Source organism: Pogonomyrmex barbatus, unplaced genomic scaffold, assembly GCF_055798465.1.
Source record: "Pogonomyrmex barbatus isolate J1 unplaced genomic scaffold, ASM5579846v1 scaffold11, whole genome shotgun sequence".
In the NCBI taxonomy this organism is placed as follows: domain Eukaryota; kingdom Metazoa; phylum Arthropoda; class Insecta; order Hymenoptera; family Formicidae; genus Pogonomyrmex; species Pogonomyrmex barbatus.
This window is the reverse complement of record NW_028297107.1, coordinates 2,627,677-2,646,605: the sequence shown is the minus strand read 5'-3', so window position 1 is coordinate 2,646,605 and position 18,929 is coordinate 2,627,677. Positions and strand designations below refer to the sequence as shown.

At 38.3% G+C, this 18,929-nt stretch overlaps 1 protein-coding gene and 1 long non-coding RNA gene across 2 annotated transcripts; one reads left to right on the top strand and one right to left on the bottom strand.

Annotated features, from left to right (window-relative positions):
• Nucleotides 1-1,375: 1,375 nt before the first annotated feature.
• On the bottom strand, nucleotides 1,376-12,833 carry LOC105426080 (uncharacterized). Its single transcript, XR_967715.2, has 3 exons — nucleotides 12,694-12,833; nucleotides 3,556-3,786; nucleotides 1,376-1,630 (listed from the first exon to the last, which is right to left on the bottom strand). It is a non-coding gene; the product is annotated as an uncharacterized LOC105426080 (long non-coding RNA).
• On the top strand, nucleotides 10,161-15,921 carry LOC105426081 (Ejaculatory bulb protein III). Its single transcript, XM_011637149.2, has 4 exons — nucleotides 10,161-10,320; nucleotides 13,284-13,458; nucleotides 14,799-14,893; nucleotides 15,623-15,921. Exons 1-4 carry the CDS (start codon nucleotides 10,315-10,317, stop codon nucleotides 15,722-15,724), a joined length of 378 nt encoding a protein of 125 aa, XP_011635451.1. The 5' UTR covers nucleotides 10,161-10,314; the 3' UTR covers nucleotides 15,725-15,921.
• Nucleotides 15,922-18,929: the final 3,008 nt, after the last annotated feature.

The window sequence follows — 18,929 nt, the reverse complement described above, 5'->3', positions numbered from 1 at the left end:
TGAGAGATATATACCATTATGAAATTCTACGGAGGATAGAAAACGCCATATCCCCGTTCCGAATTACAGCGATTTCCGGCAACTGCGCCGGGCTGTCCAACGTTCACGTAGGTGGGACCAGAATCCCGTAGAAATTATGACAATTAGCGCAATTAAAATTGGTTCGCGATTAATTTGAATTTGCATACCACCATCATAGTGGCCGCGTAAACACGCGATATACACCATTTGCAAACAGCATATATAAATTAATGTATCTTTTATTAGAGTATATCATGCACGCACATCTATGCGTGTTTTGCTTTCTCATGAAAATATATTTACATAGAGTAAGATGATTGAAGCTTGAAGAAAATGGAAAGAAAGATTATATTAACTCAATTTATAAATAAAGTTATTGATATTGACAAATTAAATTTAATTCTGACATTTGGTTCAAAAAAACTATTTAATAATAAAGGTTTCATTAAATTTTCTTCCTAAAGATAATTAAAGAAGTGTATTAAATTATTCTCGTTGTAATTTTAACTTTAGCTCAGCTAAAAAAAGATAATATGTTCAAATGCATATCTATGACACGTAAATACAATATTAATATAATATTATCCTAATGAGATATATGTAAGGATATGAGTGCAATAGTAAGAATTAAAAGTTAAAATATACAGTTATAAGATTTGAAAAGGTTCATCTAATCGGTTCAATAACCGAATTGATAAAACAAAGATAAGACAAAACAAGAGAAGCGTGGAATAAATAAATCAAATCTTTTTATAATTCTATAATTCTTAATCTTTTATAATTCTATTAATCTCTATGTCTTTTTAAATGGGTCTAGAAATGACTTGTTAAATTATCTTTATTATATGCGTGATGTTCTATAAAGTCATAAAAAATACATTTTTGCAGTGAATGTCTGTCAATGTGAAATGTCGCCAGAGCGAGTTATCAGAATCATTCTTCTTCCTCATTAGATACTTCATGTTCGAAGTATGAGTGTGCTTTATGTGGAGTATCTATATATTTTGCGTTATATTGGCGATTACATATTTTGCATACTATTTTTATCATCTTTTCATTCAAAATGTTACCATGCCCAACTTGTCTGGAATGGTGCCATTACATCCGCATAATATCATATAGAGCACATCAACTATGATAAAATACTCGATGTGAACTGTTTATAAAAGGTGAAAAATCGTGAATCTTTGTTTAAATATAAACAAATATTAGCATATATTTCGATTTTATTGTGGATAGCAAAGACAAGTCTTGTGTTTAAATATTCGTATTCCGGAAGCCAAATCCGGACGTTTTCTCATTTATAAGGAATTAGAAGAGGAATTAATTTTTAATAGAAAGTTTATATGCCACATGAAATCATTCAATTTTTTATTTATAAAAATACATAATATTATCAAAAAATAATATTTAAAAATTTTTTATAAATTAGAAATACATATTGATATAGTTTTCGTCTTGTCTAATTATCAAATTGTACTACTCCACATCTAATTATTATAGTAATTAAGATATAATACACAAAAGTATTATTATTTGATATATGGTTTTAATATTTAATTTGAAATCTGCTTTATCGCTGTTTGTTGTTCATGAGTTGCACTATAATCTGCAATTAGAATTCAATAATTAATATTATGTATAATGAGATATTTTGCTTATATATATTATATGATTATTAGTTCTGTATATATTTTCTTATTATTTAAATATCTGCATAATCGAATGTTCATTCAAATATTATTCGCGTTGAAAAATATTTGCATTCAAATGAAATTCATTCAATTACTAAACATTCAGGTGATAAGAGAAAGACAGGGATTTAAATTAAACTTTCTTAAATATTGTAATGAATATAAAAATATTTCATTTCAAATCTTAAAAATTTTTAAAGTTTTTATACCCTACATCATATTTAATTACACCTATACCTTAATTACAATATTTCATTATTCAAATTTTGATATATTTATTGCAAACCAAATCTATTATATTGATTTATGGAAGATGAAAATAATGTTTGTAACAATTATCAGTAATGTCCTTAATTTTCGATAATTTCCGTGAATATTCCGTATTACTGAAACTTGCATTATATATATTTATTCGCATTATTCTACTCGGGCGCGTTGTGATTCTGCGAGTTAGCGCGAGACTCAAAGTCAAAAAGATCCGGGATTCGAATCCTGGCTGACAGTATTTACAAGCGATGACGGATGGCAAACCACTTAAAGTGATTCTGCCGAGAAAAATTCCTATATTGGCGTTCGGAACCGGCATAAAACAATAGGTCTCATATATCCATGTTAATACAATACGAATATATGCCGGAAAGCGCGATGGAAGACGCCAAAAAACCGGATATATATATATATATATATATATACATATATATATATATATATATATATATATATATATATATACATATATATATATATATATATGTATATGGTAGACATACAAATTATTAAAATTCATTAATTTCATACTCGTTCGCTCACGAAATAAAAATAATGAGGAAACATATCACAAGAAAATGACAACAATTAACTTTTATACATTTGAGTATCTCTCTAATATGCTTTTTTGATGCGTAATGTTTGTAATTTTTTCTTATTATTTTCTTGTATTTAATTCAAATTACATGCTTCCGCATGCTTCAGACGATATGCGTATATAAAATCCTTTAATCATATTTTCCTTTTTATATACAATTCTAATTTTTTTATATGTGTGTAAAGATTTGTACAAAAGGAGGTATTATTGATTTTTTTCGGGTTAATGTAAAGATTAACAATGTCCGAATGCATTATGTCTATGAACTGAAGGTCCCACAAAAATGATCATTTTCGAAAAGAAAAGAAGAAGGATCAAATGAGAAGAAGAAACCGATGGAGATAGAAAGAGAGAGATAGGAGAGGGTGGTCGTTCCTCTTGTTGGCGAAAAAAAGAGAGGTCGACTCATGAATAATGCGGGGGTGAAAGCCGGCTGAAACAATTGCCGAGCGTCGCCCTACTCCAGAAATTACATCGTCAGATTTTCCGCGAAATTAAAACATTATACCGGGTGCCCGACCTATCATGTGCTCCCTGCGTCAGTCGCAGATTTCTTAACGAATTTCTACTTCGGTACTGTAATTTTTAACGTTAAATGCCTCCGTAAGCGCAGAGTGAAAACGAGATAAGATAATTCAACGTTAGATAAGAAATAATTTCTCTTCTTATCTATTCACGATCTTTTGAGCTTAATTTATCGTATTTCCTCTTTAATTACCTATTAAGATATCATATATCCTAATTTTAAGATAGATTTTGTTGTTTAAGCTATTTCTTATTTTCTGTTATATCTCTGATTTTTTTATAGAAATATTTGGACCGTGCGCGTGGATAATTTTGTTCACGTTTTAAAAATTTCAGGACTTTCTTTTTCTTTTTTTAACTGATAAAAAATACTTGACACACAGGGTATACTTCATTCCCGTCTACGGCCACTCGTCTTCCCATCCCTTCTCATTGCCCTTTTCTACTTACGCGAATAATACGTCAGCTCGTCCCGGAGAAAAAAATCGCCGATTATGCGATCTGACTGACGGCGATACGCCGGCGAGGACACTTTTCCTCAGGATTTAGTAGCTCGTTCTTGCCGAGAACGAAATTGCGAGGCTGGCTCGCGCCAGGCGGCCGCCAAGCAATTTCTAGGATAATGTTGGTCCTGTTATTAAACATCCTTATGGTCGCCGTCGTCTCTGGAGAACGCGTTTTCTAAAAGCGAAGATGTCGCACGAATTGGAATAAAAGTTCAAATGCAATTTGTGGAAATCTCGCAATTATTATTTATCTATCTATTATTACTATTAAATGGATAAATATTCGAAAAAAAGTAATCTTCATCAACGTGATTTATTTTCTACAACTGAAATATATTTTTAGTATAAAATTATTTTATAAAATTATATATGTATCTTTTGCTTTCAATTTCAAAGCTTATCTGTGTTTAGATGCGAACATCATTGAATTCTCAGAAATATATTGACTTCATATCTATGTTTCAGGTATAGACATAGGGCTTGAGCGAGTGGGATACAGAATGAATCGTTCTTCTAGAACGCAAAATGGCAAATTATATGTAACAATCCGTATATTAAAAAACATTTTATATTAAATTAAATATATATCGAGGAAAATTTGCAAAACTTGAAGCACAGTGCATACGAAATTCCATTTTAAATAAATAGAATATATTTCAAAAATGAATTTCTTAAGAGCGTTTCTCATTTCAATAACTTACAAATTGAACGTAAAATTATTTTACAAAATCTCGCATGTATTATTGTAAAAGAGGAGGAAAAGAGTACAAAATCGAGTTTTTTTTTTTAATTCTTAAAATATATTTTTTTTCTCTTTTCTCCTTCATTTTTTTTCACACTTTCATATTTTTGGATAATGCAATCTTCCGAAATTTCATTCACTTTTCTCTATCGGTGCTCTCTATATGCGGCTTTTGCAAAAGGAAGGCGATATTCAAGATCCTTTCTCCACGGTTCTGCTAGCAGCTCTCGAGTAAATCCCCGTTTCAAGCTGCGCGACCCTTGCCCGTTGCCTCAATGGTGTTGATTGCTTATCTGAATATGCATAATCGCGACGATAATGACAGCGCTCGGGCCGAACGGTCGGCCATGCGCCGTGCATACGTAACGAGAATGCAATTCCCTTATGTGTCTGCATATGGACGATCGCCGACAATAAAGCGATCATCGCTGCTTATACGGAAATTCGACTCATGATCCTTCTGATAGCGGATCAAATATTTGTGGGATCCTCCCAATATCTCTCCCTTCAATGCTGGATTAAATATAAAGGCGCACTTCCGCATTTCCGTTATCCGTCAATTCTTTTCTCTCCTTCTAAATATTTAAGTTATGTACGCAAATTTTTATTTATTTGCATTTGTTCGTTTCTATTCCGATTTTCATAAAATTTAAATTTCCACTTTTTTTTTCTCGAGTCACAGGGAAGCTTTTTCATGTAATTTGTTTAAAACGTAATACGCATTTTATTTATTATTACGACGCGTTTTGTGCTGCGCTTCATTTCATAAAAATGCGGTTTATTGTCGAATTTTATGACTGACCAATAACACAATGTAACCGAGTGTACAGTTTTTTCCAATTTATCCTATGTGTTTATATGTTAATACGCTCAACGTCGGAATTTGTATTTATATGCACGAGAGATATAAAAGAACCCGCAAAAGACTGACGTGTGCGGTATAGAAATATTATAAACGCGCGTACGTATGGCCTCTTTTTTCCTCGTACCTTCTGCGCGATCGTAAAAATTTCTAGATAAAAAGGCAAGTTGCGCGAAATTTTTTTGCGGGCCTCCCTCTCTTTTCCCCTTTCTTCCTGCTATTTATCCGCTTTAATAAATTGTAATTTATTTTAGCGTTATTATTAATTGTTCAGTGAATGGTGGCGCGGGAGCGCTCGTCTCGCCATTTAGAAAATTCAGCTCTGAAGCCGGAACGGACCGGGAAGTGGCGGTAATTTTAGGATAATTTGTATGTCCACACATGGCGCGCCAATTTGCACCAGACATTCGGTGTGCCAAACATTAGGTGTGCTTGGACAACCTTCGTCTCCGTAAGGCTACATGCATCATGTATGCGCGGACGCGCACGTCTGGCGTTTGGTCTCTTCGGGATATACGGGAGCGGATTTTCTGTTCACACCGAAATTTATATCGGCTAAGGGGAGAAATACAAAAAGGAGACACGAGAGAACGATCGTCGCAGATTTAATTTTTTAAATAGCAGCAAGGACACGTGGTGAAATTTCAATTTTTTTTTTATCTCGGATTTCATAATTGTATTGAGGGATTACGTCAACTAAAAGTTTTTGTTGAGGCAAAACCACATGAATACTGATACTAACAATACCAAAACTGAGCTTATCTAAATAACGTCCGTTTATTATTCGAGAGCCATTCGAGTTTGAAACCTCGATCGCCGAAGGGATGGCATTTTCTCTTTGGCATTTATAGCGTCAAGGGGGATGAATGGGGAGGAGGCGCGCGCGACGCCGGAAACGCTCTGGATGTCCGTTCCCGATGAGGAAAAAGTTTGCGTATCCCATCGTGGTTTTTTGCGGCGTCTGGACATAATAAAATAACGCGCGCAGGGGCGTATAACGAATTGAATTTCTGCAGGAATGACCCGAGGCGCGCGTCGCGGAAGAGTATGCTCGGGGGGGGGAGAGGGGGGGAGAGGCCGGGGAGATACACACATATATATACATATATATACGTACACGTATCCCTGTACGCGAAGTTATAATAAATTCAAAGCGAACGGGGACACAGTGGTGGGCGGGCGCGGCTCTCGGGTTACGTCTGGATTTCGCATGGAATATTCCGCACGCGAATTCAAAATCCTCAGTTTGCGCTAAAAGTGTCTAAAAGCCGGCCGTTAAAGTACGGGGATCGGCCGTTCCCGCCAAGTCGCGAATGAAGAGCGTATAAGACGCAAAATTTCCTCGCTACTTTTCCTTTCGAGTTTCTCGAAGGATGCTTCTCCTTCCGGAGGGTATGCTCATCGCAATTTTTTGCCATTTTTTGACATTCATTCTATCTCAATCCGTTCGTTCTGTTGTTTGTTATCCTTTAATTTTACTTGTATATATTTCACTAATCTACATTTTGATACGTGTTTATCGTAACTTTGATGTCTCTCTCTCTCTCTCTCTCTCTCTCTCTCTCTCTCTCTCTCTCTCTGCTGCGTTGATCTTATTTGCATCGTATTTATTTCGTATTAATTTTGAAAGAGAAGCGTCAACTATAATTTTTTTCGTCACTTTTTTATCGTATTAAATTTATCGCCTTTATAAATTTTTATTTCACATAAATTTTACTTGATTTATTATACTAAAATTTAAAAGTTCTGCTGTTTTAATAAATTGCGATGTTTATATTTTTCTTTCTTTTTTGTATATATATATATATATATATATATATATGTAATAAAAAAATTAAACATTTTCGTTTAACGAAAATCGTTGCCATCAAGATGCGACGTTTCAAAAAACAGTTTTTCAAGTTATTTCAGATGGCAGTTATTGACTCATCCTGTATATTTAGCCGTGTAGTCTTTCGTTGTAATGTCATTTATATCTACACAGATTTTGATGAGAATCGACATTTTTAATGGTAATTTATGCTAAAAGCGCGACCGCGATAAATGCTTCATGACTAAAAGAATGTGTAAATACACGTACTCTCATTCCCCGAAGTAGTTAAGGCCTATTTTCACGCGTCATTGCTTCGCACACACAACTAATGGACCACTTCTATTCATTATGTCAAGCAGATCGCGAATAGTATCGCTGTCGCTAAGAAACTGCAATGTTAATGTGGCCTTAAATCAGCCAATAGTGACGCATGACGAGGAAAACGCGTTTTGCACAGATTCTTTTTGATATGATAATATCAAAAATGAATGAAGTTTGCTTTCGTCGGTAGCATTAACATAAGTTTTGATACGCGAGGCGAAAAAGGGGAATCATTCGTCATCCCGATCTCCTCTGCTGAATAATAAAATGGCAAAAAAATGTTGCGCAGTTTAACCGGCTTCTCAAATGAATTGTGTTACGATGTAATATCGATGCTTTTCTACCTTTATACGTTAATTTTATCCTAACGAATGTTCATGTACGTAATCGAAAACATCAATGAAGTCTAGCACGCTTTCACTTGATGGTTAAATTTCTCCTTAATATTTAAAAAATGTTTTTTTTTCATTTACACAGTTATAGTTATAGTGAAATAATATGTAATTCGACTGTTTCATTCCGTGAAAGAAGCCGAAAAGAATTGGGGAATCGCGTGTCACGAAATCTCTTTGTGAATTGCGGATGGCGTTATTTATATATCATTTTCTGCCTTTGTGATCTTTCGCAAAATATCCATACAGATACATACACCGAAATTAATATATAATCTGGAATAAATTATACATCAAGTTGATGTATCGACATCCAATAACATAATGTTAATAATATAATTCCTATATAATACCGGTATTACCGTAAGATACCTATGTGTTTGAAGTTCTCACGTCATTTATTATATAATATCGAAAGGTACCGATATGAAAATGATAGTTTTGACGTCGGCTACAATCCCTCTTAATAATGTCCCACTTTTATGCGCTATCAGTTATATTACATTTTCGCATGTGCGAACAATTGGTTTCCACCGATTTTCACTCGTCTGCCAATGTTATATTAATTTGAATAACGTTGAATCGGATGAATTAATAATAAACAATTAGGTTAATTAGATCTCCAGATTGTCGGGAAATATGGATTGTTAATATAATAATTTCCTTTAACGTTACCAGTTATAATTAGTAATATTTCTATCACGATCTGTTCTTCAGACAGATAAAAATTGCATTAAAATACGCGCGCGCGCGCGTACATCTTTACAATTTTTATCACCTCTGTCTTTTATTGCCTCGGTAAAATTGCCTCTTTGTTTAAAAAAAAAAAAAATAAGGAAAAACGAAAGGATTAAAGCTTTCAGCATTTTGGACAACTGTCCACACGGTGATTGCATTGCGCTGATGGTATTGCAAATTTTACACAGTGTTTTTCACACCTGGACAGCACTCATCTCCACGATTGTTCTTTGCAAATAACGCGATTTAGCGTGCGAGCCCGAGCAAAACGCTGCTAGTCATTCTCGATGCTGCAATTTATTAATGATGTTAATTCTAGGCGGAACAAAGGAAATTTCTCGCTGGCGGCTATCGATATTGCGTTTGTAAAATATGGATTACGCGGGAGATGTCCGTAACAGGTGCACACGGCCGGCCTCTCTCGATTTAATAATACAATATTCCATGTTCTATTGTATGCACGATCGGATAAATTTATTACGAGTCATAAAATCCTAAGCGGCAAACAGGGTGCACGCGCATAGCTAAAAGCTACATATGTAAATTATACAAAAGTTGCGAATTGTTTTTAATTACCGTGACCTTCCTTTGTCACTCAGCCTCGTTGGTTTCACGAGGACAACAAGATCTATCGAATAACATTTTATATATGTATACAGTTTTTCATTGTTACACAAACTTTTGACAAATTGCACTAAAGCTTGCACTTGAAAAATGCAATATCGGCTTTAACGAAAAAAAAAAAAGCAATTCCCGGCAATTCAACAGTGACATATTTCGCGAAGTATACGATAAACCTTATTATTTTATTTATTTTATTTTATTATAGTTTTCGTAGTTCTTATTTCGCGCGTTATGTAAACATAGGATTTCTATGTGAAATCCTATTTTGCAACCTCGCGTCTTAGGCTTTACTGCTAATTGTTCCGGCCGACAACACGCATCTTCGCGGGAAGATGCGTCATCGGTCTGGGTGTGCAACCCGCTATGCAATTCTTATGCAGCTTGCGCAACGCTCGCGCTAACCCGCGTGGGATCTGTGATTTTTCTCGCGCGGCTGTTTTCGCGCGGCACCGAAACGGAAGCAATAATTCGCTCGCGGCCGCGGCGACGGAGTTAACGAGGTACGGGCGTACTGCCCGTTAACTTAACGCCGGCCAAATATTATTTTTGCAATTCCCGCTGAATCCCGCTAACGAGCGCGCGTTCGTGCAAAAGCGCTGACGTTCTATCTCCCTTCTCTCTCTTTCTCTCTTTTTCCCCCCTCCCCTTCTCTTTTTCTCTCTCTTTCTGCCTGTCTCTAATGTCGCGCGGGAAATTCTCGCAATCGCTGCGACAAACGCGTTAATCCATCGTTTCGCGATTTTTTTAAACGGCAACTCTGTCCCGGGGATCGAGAGACCCAAGGGGAATTCCCCGGGAAGGAAATTACCGTACGGGAGAGGGAGGAAGGGGAAATCATTTTTTTCCGGCGTATCCGGGATAAAGGACAGAAACTTTCATGACGAAATACAAATAGGATTAAGGGTTGGGCATTCGCGGAAGTTTGGAACAAGTTTTAAATCAATTGAGAAATCCGTTGTGTATACACAGTGATATTTACACGACGTGGAGTGATTTATGAAGACGCGAGGCGAACAACTTCCATGATTTGCGCATCGGTGACGCACGTCTTTTCCTCTCGTCCTCTTCGCGAAGTCGCGGAGAAAAGATTTGAAGAGGGAGAGGGGAGGGGCCGTGAGGCCGCTTCGGCGAATTCGGGGTCCAGTCGGGGCCGGGTATAAAACTGCTGACCGGCTCTGCCGCCAACATCAGTAGTATAACTCCGCTCGAACATGAAGGTAAGTATAAAACTCTCTCTTTTGCTTAATATTTCGTCCTCTGCAACTTTTATCTTCCTCTTTCCCTTGGCGTTTGCATCCCTTCGCAAATCCCTTTACTTAGCTTTTTAGGGCAACGGCCTCTTTTTCTGTCTCTCATGCATGTATTTTCCTGCTCGTTTTATCTGCTCTTTCTCTTTCGTATTCTCGACAGACTTGGTGAGCTGTGAGTGTAATTTCATCAGGTCAGATTTTACCAAATATTCATAGCGATACGTGATGCAGTTCGACTAAATGTTGATTTCTCTTTCTTCATTTTTTTCTAAGTGCTTAAAAATTACACGCGATGAATTACAAAATGAAAATCACAAAATGAAATTTCATTTTCAGCTTTAATTGGGTGCTGTTATATCTTTCTCTATCCCTTGATTGTAGATATTTAAAATTTTAAATAATACGCGTCCTCGTTTTCATTGTAATTTTTGATTTCTAAACTTTTAAATATCTTACTTCTTTTTCGTATCACATGGGAATCGCGTAGACGTTAATTGCCGCCTTTTATTCAGCGAAAATCCCGATCCTGAGAGACCAAAAGTGAATAATGCAGCGCGAGTTCTTCGGTGCATCGAGGCTGTTTCACTGTGTCGTTAACGACCTCAGAGACCGTTTAAGGGTCTCCTACGGTGATTCAATGTCTGTCTTCTCGTACATCCTTGCAAAAATTCGCTGTTAATCCGCCGCTAACGCGCGCGCGGACTTTTTTGCAGGTGCACCGGCGGCGGCATGTGCTCTTAAATTGCGGGCGACTCGCTCGCGCCGGGAGACAAGGTAGAATTTCTTCACGAGAGTGAAAGGCGTCAGGAAGTGTTGCTCGTGGTAATGGTGACGATTGCGTAACGTTTTAAAAGGCGTGTGTGAGCCGTTGCTTAATAATAATTTTTCTTCCCACATTGTCATCTGGAACGACCTGTCTTTATTACTCAATAAAACATCTTTCCATACGACGAGAATTGGTGCCGGTTCATGTATCATGAACACGCAACTCTAAACGCGTAATACGTAAATCCCGTTCAAACAATTCATTCGAATTAAACGGTTATTATGGCTCTTTAAGTTCGCCGCTTTGTCGGGAAGCTATTATTGGACGCACGATGCAGCTGGATGCATGTCTTATATACGGACGTATCCATATGTTAAATATCACGGCGTCCTCTTCACTAAATGTCTCTGGGCGAGCCCACAGGATAACGTCATTTCGGTCACCGCCCTTTGCGCGCTTTACCCTTCGCCGAAGTATAGTGGGTGTATATACCGCATATATATCGCGTATACGTATCCTTCTCTACGAGACAGAGAGGGGGGGGGAGAGAGAGAGAGAGAGAGAGAGAGAGAGAAAGAGAGAGAGAGAGAGGAAGAGAGAGAGAGGTCCATTCTATACTAATTAACATCCTAACTAACTCTCCGGCCTTAACCCGTTATGTACTAGCGTAACCATCTGGTCGCGGTCTTCAGGGAAAGGGGGGAAAGGAAGGGGAAGGATCCCTCGCTTTTGAGTTTGAACCGGCTTGTCGAAAATCGACTGTCGCGGTTTACATTTTCGAGGAATTAAACCACGAATTTTGAGGGAAAGATCAAATCTAAGATGACATTCCGACGGCGCTTATGAAAATTATTTTAGGATCATCTTTTCGTATGGAGATAGAATCTCTTTATGAGATTAACTAACGCGTAAATTTCTTCTTCTCATTTCCCTGCCTCAGATAAATTGGAATTAAATTAAATTCTCGATTTAAATAAAACAAATCGATTTTAATTTGCAAGTTAAAAATTTCCTCCTCTTATCATCAGGCAGAATCGAATAGCTTTCGCTGTTCAAGACTTATTCCTCGGGTTTCTTGCGAAAAAAACCGAGCCACTAAATATCGATATCTTCAAATTGGAGCAATCAATGTCATCTTATCACTCGAAGAACAAGTGTCCTATGTATGCGACGGTACGCGATATCGTCTTTCTCCCTTCACGGCGTGACATTGATCGTTCCATTTTCTTTTCGTGCAACATTCATGCATATGAATGTCCCGATAATAACTCAAACGTGTCACATCCGCCGATAATTAATTTAAGCAAGACGCCAGGTGCTGACCGATGCAAAATTTATTATCTTAATGACATTTTCGGAAATCAATTGCTTTCGCAAAAGGCAAGAGAGCGAATCGAGCATTTCGACATCGTACGTATTTCATACACGTCGTGCCGCAGAAATATGACTTTGACATTCCATGACGCGTTCGAGATAGGAGGAGACTGTCTCTTGACGCTTCACGTAGCCGCGCTTGAGAAAACCGTTTAACATATTCGGTATAATTGAATTGATTTCAAAACAGAGTTACATACCGCGTTCCACCGGCCGTCCACTCTTGCCTTTACCTGCTAATGAGACATGCAATGCGCTCGCTCTCGCGTTTACGCTCGGTTCACCGCTTCTGTTTTCCACAAACCGGGGGGCGGGGGGGGCAAGGGGGAGGGGCCCTGCGCTACCTGTTTTCGATGGGCCCGCCGGAATTTCCGTAGATCGAGATCGCGGGTATCGCGTACGGGTAGCACGCACGCACACGCTCGTTGATATTCACATCACGGCACTAAATACGCGACTGTACGTTTCGGCAGCGTGATTGTGAACGCGGCCGGCACGGCGGTAAATATTTAGCCACACACGCACGCACGACATTTAGCGTAGCGAGTTCCGAGGCCGTTCCGAATTCTGACACTTTATTCACCGTCAATCGACGTAATTTCTGGCCGTTGTATTTGGTGAATTTGGTGTCTTTCAGATTTTAGCCCCGATTTTGTACCTCATCCTTCGTTCAACCCTCACCCTCGCCATACATCACACGGACGAGTAAAGCGAATATATATGCGGGATTACACGCATTTAGATTTTTAGATATTCCTTTATACCTCGGGGAATTTTTTTTTTTTTTCAGGTCCTTGCTCTGTTCCTCCTTGCAGTAGCCTGCGCTCTGGCAGAGGATAAATATACGACGAAGTATGACAACATCGACTTGGACACGATTTTGACGAGTGAACGTTTGCTTAAAAACTATATAAATTGCGTGCTGGATAAGGGAAACTGTACGCCCGATGGTAAAGAGCTTAAAGGTGAGCATCTCGAGATTTTGTCAATTCCTCCAATTAGTATATCGTATGTATTTTTTTTATTTTTACTTTTATTTGTGTTGTTTGTGTGTTGTCTTACTTTCCAAATGTTATTGTCATTATTTCAATCAAACGCGATTCTCGTAATGCAATACGGAGCTAATAACGAAGATAGAGTTAAAAAAAAAAAAAAAAAAGGGAAATGCGAAAGGAAAAGCAACAAATGGCGTGTCTGATGCATTTGGCACAGATAACGTGGCAAAACATGCACGATGAGATGAGACGGCGATGACGATCTTTCACACGCTTTCTAATGCGCGGGAGAACCATCCTTGGCACTAATGGCCACCTCATCCCGTCGAAGGATGCGCGCCTCATCCCGTCGAAGGATGCGCGATGCGAGGTCGTTTCGTTAACGATGTTACATATGTACGAAGCGTCGCGCATATCGCTCGAGCTCTAGATATGAATAATACGCTACAGTGGCTGCCGCGGAGGAGATTCGGGCAAAAAGTACTTTGGTCGCGAGACATTTTGCGCGTGTACACGCATGCATGTTTGCGGTTTGCGTCGCGTACAACGAACGCGTCAGTTTTTTCAGCGTGAAAATTTCGCTGGCGAACGTTACGTTTCGTCGCGCAAAAATGTATTCCGTCGAGAGCCACGCGCGCGGCCACTAGAAACCAATTACTTACTCAGTGTATTCCCGCGGATTACATCCTCTGCAAATTGTATTTAATTACTTGTCACGCGTATCACGATTTATTTCCGTCCGTTAGAATCACGTTTATCTCGTCCGCTTCTTCTCTCCGAATCTCTCTCTCTCTCTCTCTCTCTCTTTTTTTTATCCCCTCGACGCGCTACCCCGTCGCGAGATAAAACGTGCGATGGACGGTAATACGTTACCGAGGATATATAGTCTTGTCTCAGAAAATTCACGAGAGATATGCGGGGATGTACGGTCAGCTGACCAGAGCAGCTGGTGCAAATGACGCGGGATGGCAAAAAAGCCCTGGACAAATCCTGCAGGACATCGCGTTACTCGAGAAATAACATACATCATTATGAACTCCATTCTACGAAGAACACCGTCGCGATAAAAGTGATTTTCACGAGAAGGATCCGTCCGTTGAAACGTTTTACTGGCGGGAAAAGGAGGAAAAAGTATCGAGAGAGAGTTGACTTTTCGGCCAAGGGAATTAAGTTCGAATTTTAACTACGTAATCTTATAATTCGAGAGTGCATACTTCTCCAACAAAGTCGCGCAGAGAACGCATTTTTCGCTGCAATCACGTTCTCGGTCTGAATTTCCTCCTGCCATTCTTTTTCTCTTCTTATTTCAGAGGCCCTTCCGGATGCGCTGGAGACCGAGTGCAGTAAGTGCAGCGAGAAGCAAAAGAAGGGCACCGAGAAGGTCATCCGGTTTCTAGTCAACAAGGTTCGCTCATACCTATTCGCTCGCCCGTCACTTTTCACCGGGCTAATTAAACGCGAGGTCTGCGTAATGAGTTGATGCCGGTGGGAGTAGGAACGCTCGGGGGATACGTCGAGGCGGTTTAAATGCCGCGGAACTAGTTTGACTTTCACACAGAGGCGGGTTAACCCTCTCCGTCGTGGGTGGCGGCGACCCTGTGGCAGGAGGTGTTGTGTCCCCGTGATTCGTTTGCGGACCACGCCCGGAAAACTTTCGCCAAATCCGTAGCCAAATAATTTAACGGCGATGTGAACCCGTTGTCCCTTCTCTACCCGAGTCCTTCTTCCCGAAAACTGATTTCACCCCCGACTGGGCAGTTATTCCGTTTTCGTGTTAAAGGGATGCCGTCTTAACCCAGTATTGTATTTCGCGGCGCGCACAATTCTTGAATCAATCCTTAGACGTGTCTGTACATCGCGACGAATTTGAAGAGGTTTTTATTTGCTTTAAAGACGTACCGTTTTATTTATTTAAGAACGTTTACCTTTGAAATTATAAGTTTTATCAATTGTGTATTATTGTCTCTCGCGTAAGTATTTCGAAGTAAACTTTATACAATGATGCTTCAGCGAAATGTATCTTTATTATGTTTATTATATCTGTACGTCAACAGTGCACTTTCGATAAACGTAATCTTGTAAACTTGCTACAGAAGATAGAAGGGCAATTGCTCAATCTTTCATTTTATTTCAGAGACCGGAAACTTGGGAGCAACTTAAGAAGAAGTACGATCCCAGTGGCCAATACAGTGTCAAGTATGTAGACGAAGCGCACAAGCAGGGAATAAACCTGTGAATAATTTAGATTCTCATCTCGCCGAGTAGAACGTCGAGAAATCTGTCCTCTCTTTTCCCCACACCGCACCCGAATTAAGTAAATCCGCTAGTTCAACATCACGTACTCTTTTTTTCTCGACCAAAAAATTCAAAAGCTACGAGGAAACATGTTATCACAGATGTTATCATAAATAATAAAGGATAAGTGTAAATGTGTGACGTTATTGCGATTTGGCGAATCATACCATAATCCAATTATCATCATCGATCACATACGTCCATGGATAATTTCCCCTCTCCCTCCTTATCTTTGCCTTGATGGCCGAGCTGTGTTTGTACACCAGTCACGGTCGGCAATAATATATTTCTTGGTGCCACGGCTCTTCTCCCGAAAGCAGTTCGACACTTCGGGAAGAGATAAATCTAGGCACAATGCCGAGAAAAGTTCCCTGGCCGAAGTTTGAGGTCCGAACGTCGCCCTTGAGACCGGCTCGCTTAATTTCCTGACGCTGTCCAATACGTGAAATATATGTGCGCATACCTATACGACTGTACCTTCGCCATTCTCCAAAGCTCACCGGAAACCGACGGTGATTTTGTATTTCCATCGCCCCAGATCGAGGCCGAGGCTTCTCCCCCTACCTCGTACTCCCCCATCCCTCTCGAGAAGCCCTGTCTTACTCCCTACCTCTAGGGAGAACGGAGGAGCGTATTTCATCGTCGAGAAACAAGAAGTTTGGACGATAATCGATACCGTTCAGACAAGTAACGACTGGAGTCAACTTCTTGGCGAGACCGAGTTATCAAAGTTGCATAAGGATTAACGAGAACGGCTTCGCGCGTGACACGTGTTTGCTCGTAGATCAAGTCCCGTTATTTCGAGAAACCGATGAGCGTTCGCGACGTTTGACGAAGCCGCCGCGTCCAGATTAAAATAAGACGAAGGACATAGTCGTGTTTTTGTTGGCCTTCGACGCGATAATTTCCGTCCCGTCTCTCGCGCGTTATTAAATTAAAAAAGTTAAAGGTTTACCGAGATGGTCGACAGTACAAGTACACATGCATAACTAATTACTCCCTTCGTTGCGCTTCCTTCGCCACACCCTTCTGTTTCCTGCCTCCCCACAACGAACTTTGCCGACGACGCGCGCGTTAAATATGTAAATGAATTACGAGATTAGTGTACAGTCAACTTAAGCAGTCGATTTAAATGCACCGCGACGGACCGAAGGTGCGCGGTAGCGGTGGCGACGAAGGGGGATGGTTGGGGGTCGAAGGTCACTCAAGCGATTGGAATCGCGGAAATCGAGGAGGAAAATTTGCGCGAGGGCGCGGCTTGAGAAAAGCGGGCAGGGGGGCGGGGGGGATTCTTCGGCAGCGGTGGCGATTTGTGAAAATCGAAAATTCAATCTCCGCGTGCCGCCACTCGTCAAGAATTTTCTCGCTTCTTTAGGCACCCACCCCTTCCTCGCCGATCGGATTGAAATCTGAATGTCGTCGAGTCGTTCGGGCGCATTCAGGAAACGGATTTTGGGACTTCAACAGGTTGGGAATTCCGCACGCATCCTTTGAAGCATCTGTCGACAGTGTGCCACCTGATTGCTCTCACCATTCTCTTCTTTCTTATCTTTATTAAACAGGAAATTAAAATCAATGAATTGCGATTTATGTTTACAATGTCTCTGTTGATCGAATTTGAAAATGGAATTTATGATATCCGTAGAATTTATCGAGAAAAATAATAATGGAACTGTACCAAGACAATGACAGATCTCAACATTATTACAAATCAAGTATAATAATGTGTATAATTTTATACGTAAATAATTTGCAAGCTTTAGGTTAATTAAATGTTTAATTGTAAAATAGCAATGTGAGATATGTAGCTGTCGTTAAAAATCAATTCTAAGTATTCCAGTATTGTGAAAAATATCTCATTTTGAAGAATTTTAATTATTTGCTGCTTTACATCAAGCGGAAATCTCTGAGATTGTTTAAATCACAATGTAATTACTGTTGCAATTAAATTTTATTCTTTTGCTTCTTGTACATGTTTCACTCTTTTTCTGTATTAAAAACAATTTGTTATGTCTATTTTCAAGGAGAAGTTGCTATTGAAAAGTAATTTGTAATCGTTATCGTTACTCGAGAAGTAATGAGTCGTTATAATTTCCGTTATTTTTTCATCAAATTTTGCAGACCTTTTTTCTAGAACTTTTTAGGCTTGTGCTGTTTCACATATATGTATGAGGTGTAATAATTATATGTGTGCAAAGTAACGATAAAAACGATTATATTCATTATCATTATCCAAAGAAATATAACTATCGTTATCGTTATTAAAAAGTATAACATCGTTATTAAAAAGATAATTATAACGATAAAAGCATTACATAGAAAAAAGATTAGTCTTGAATCAAGACAAATATTCTCATATATAAGCACGAATATTATATTTCTCTTAAAATTTTTAGTCTTAATTTGATTGAATTCGTATTAATGCAAATATTACTTTGGTTCAACTCAAGACTACAAATTTTCTATATGAAGATTATCTTTTTTGTTCTGTATACAAGTAATGTGTTATATCTACAGTGATGACAAATGTTTACTCCAAAGGATAGTTTTTTATTTCAGATAGATTCTTTAGATTTATTCTTTAGATTTATTTATTTTCTGAAAACTCAATTTTATCTTTTATTTTATAGGAAATTCTTTTTTAATTAGCATTTCAATGTCGTAATCTAATGAGTAAATTTTTAAAATAAAATATATAAAATATAAATGTAAATAAATATATTTTGTATTGTGTTAATTATATTTTTAATTAAAATTATTCAGATCCGTTTTAATTTTTTATTATTTCAAACCAATTTCAAGCTATCAGAAAAAACTGTGTTATATTTCATTTTGATATACTTACGCAAAAACATTTTTGTAATACGCAGATTCTTGACAGCCACAAACATGTAGGAACAAAATTTTTAGATTTTTGTCCTTTATTTTTCTGAAGAAAATATATCTTAATTTAGCCTGTTTTTCGTTGAGATATAAATGATACGTGTATAGCATATTTTTCAGCAATATATAATATTTATATCTTCTTGAATATTGGGAAATATCGTGGTCGTAGATAAGACGCTAACAGTTAAACATAAACAAGGTCGTTATCGAGCGATCTTGTTTATACTCGATAGACATTCGAAGTGCAGGCCTCGCGATGG

Coding starts and splice junctions, on each gene's coding strand:
- LOC105426081 (XM_011637149.2), top strand. Junction 13,459..14,798: donor CGATGGTAAAGAGCTTAAAG/GTGAGCATCTCG, acceptor TTCTTATTTCAG/AGGCCCTTCCGGATGCGCTG. Junction 14,894..15,622: donor TCCGGTTTCTAGTCAACAAG/GTTCGCTCATAC, acceptor ATTTTATTTCAG/AGACCGGAAACTTGGGAGCA.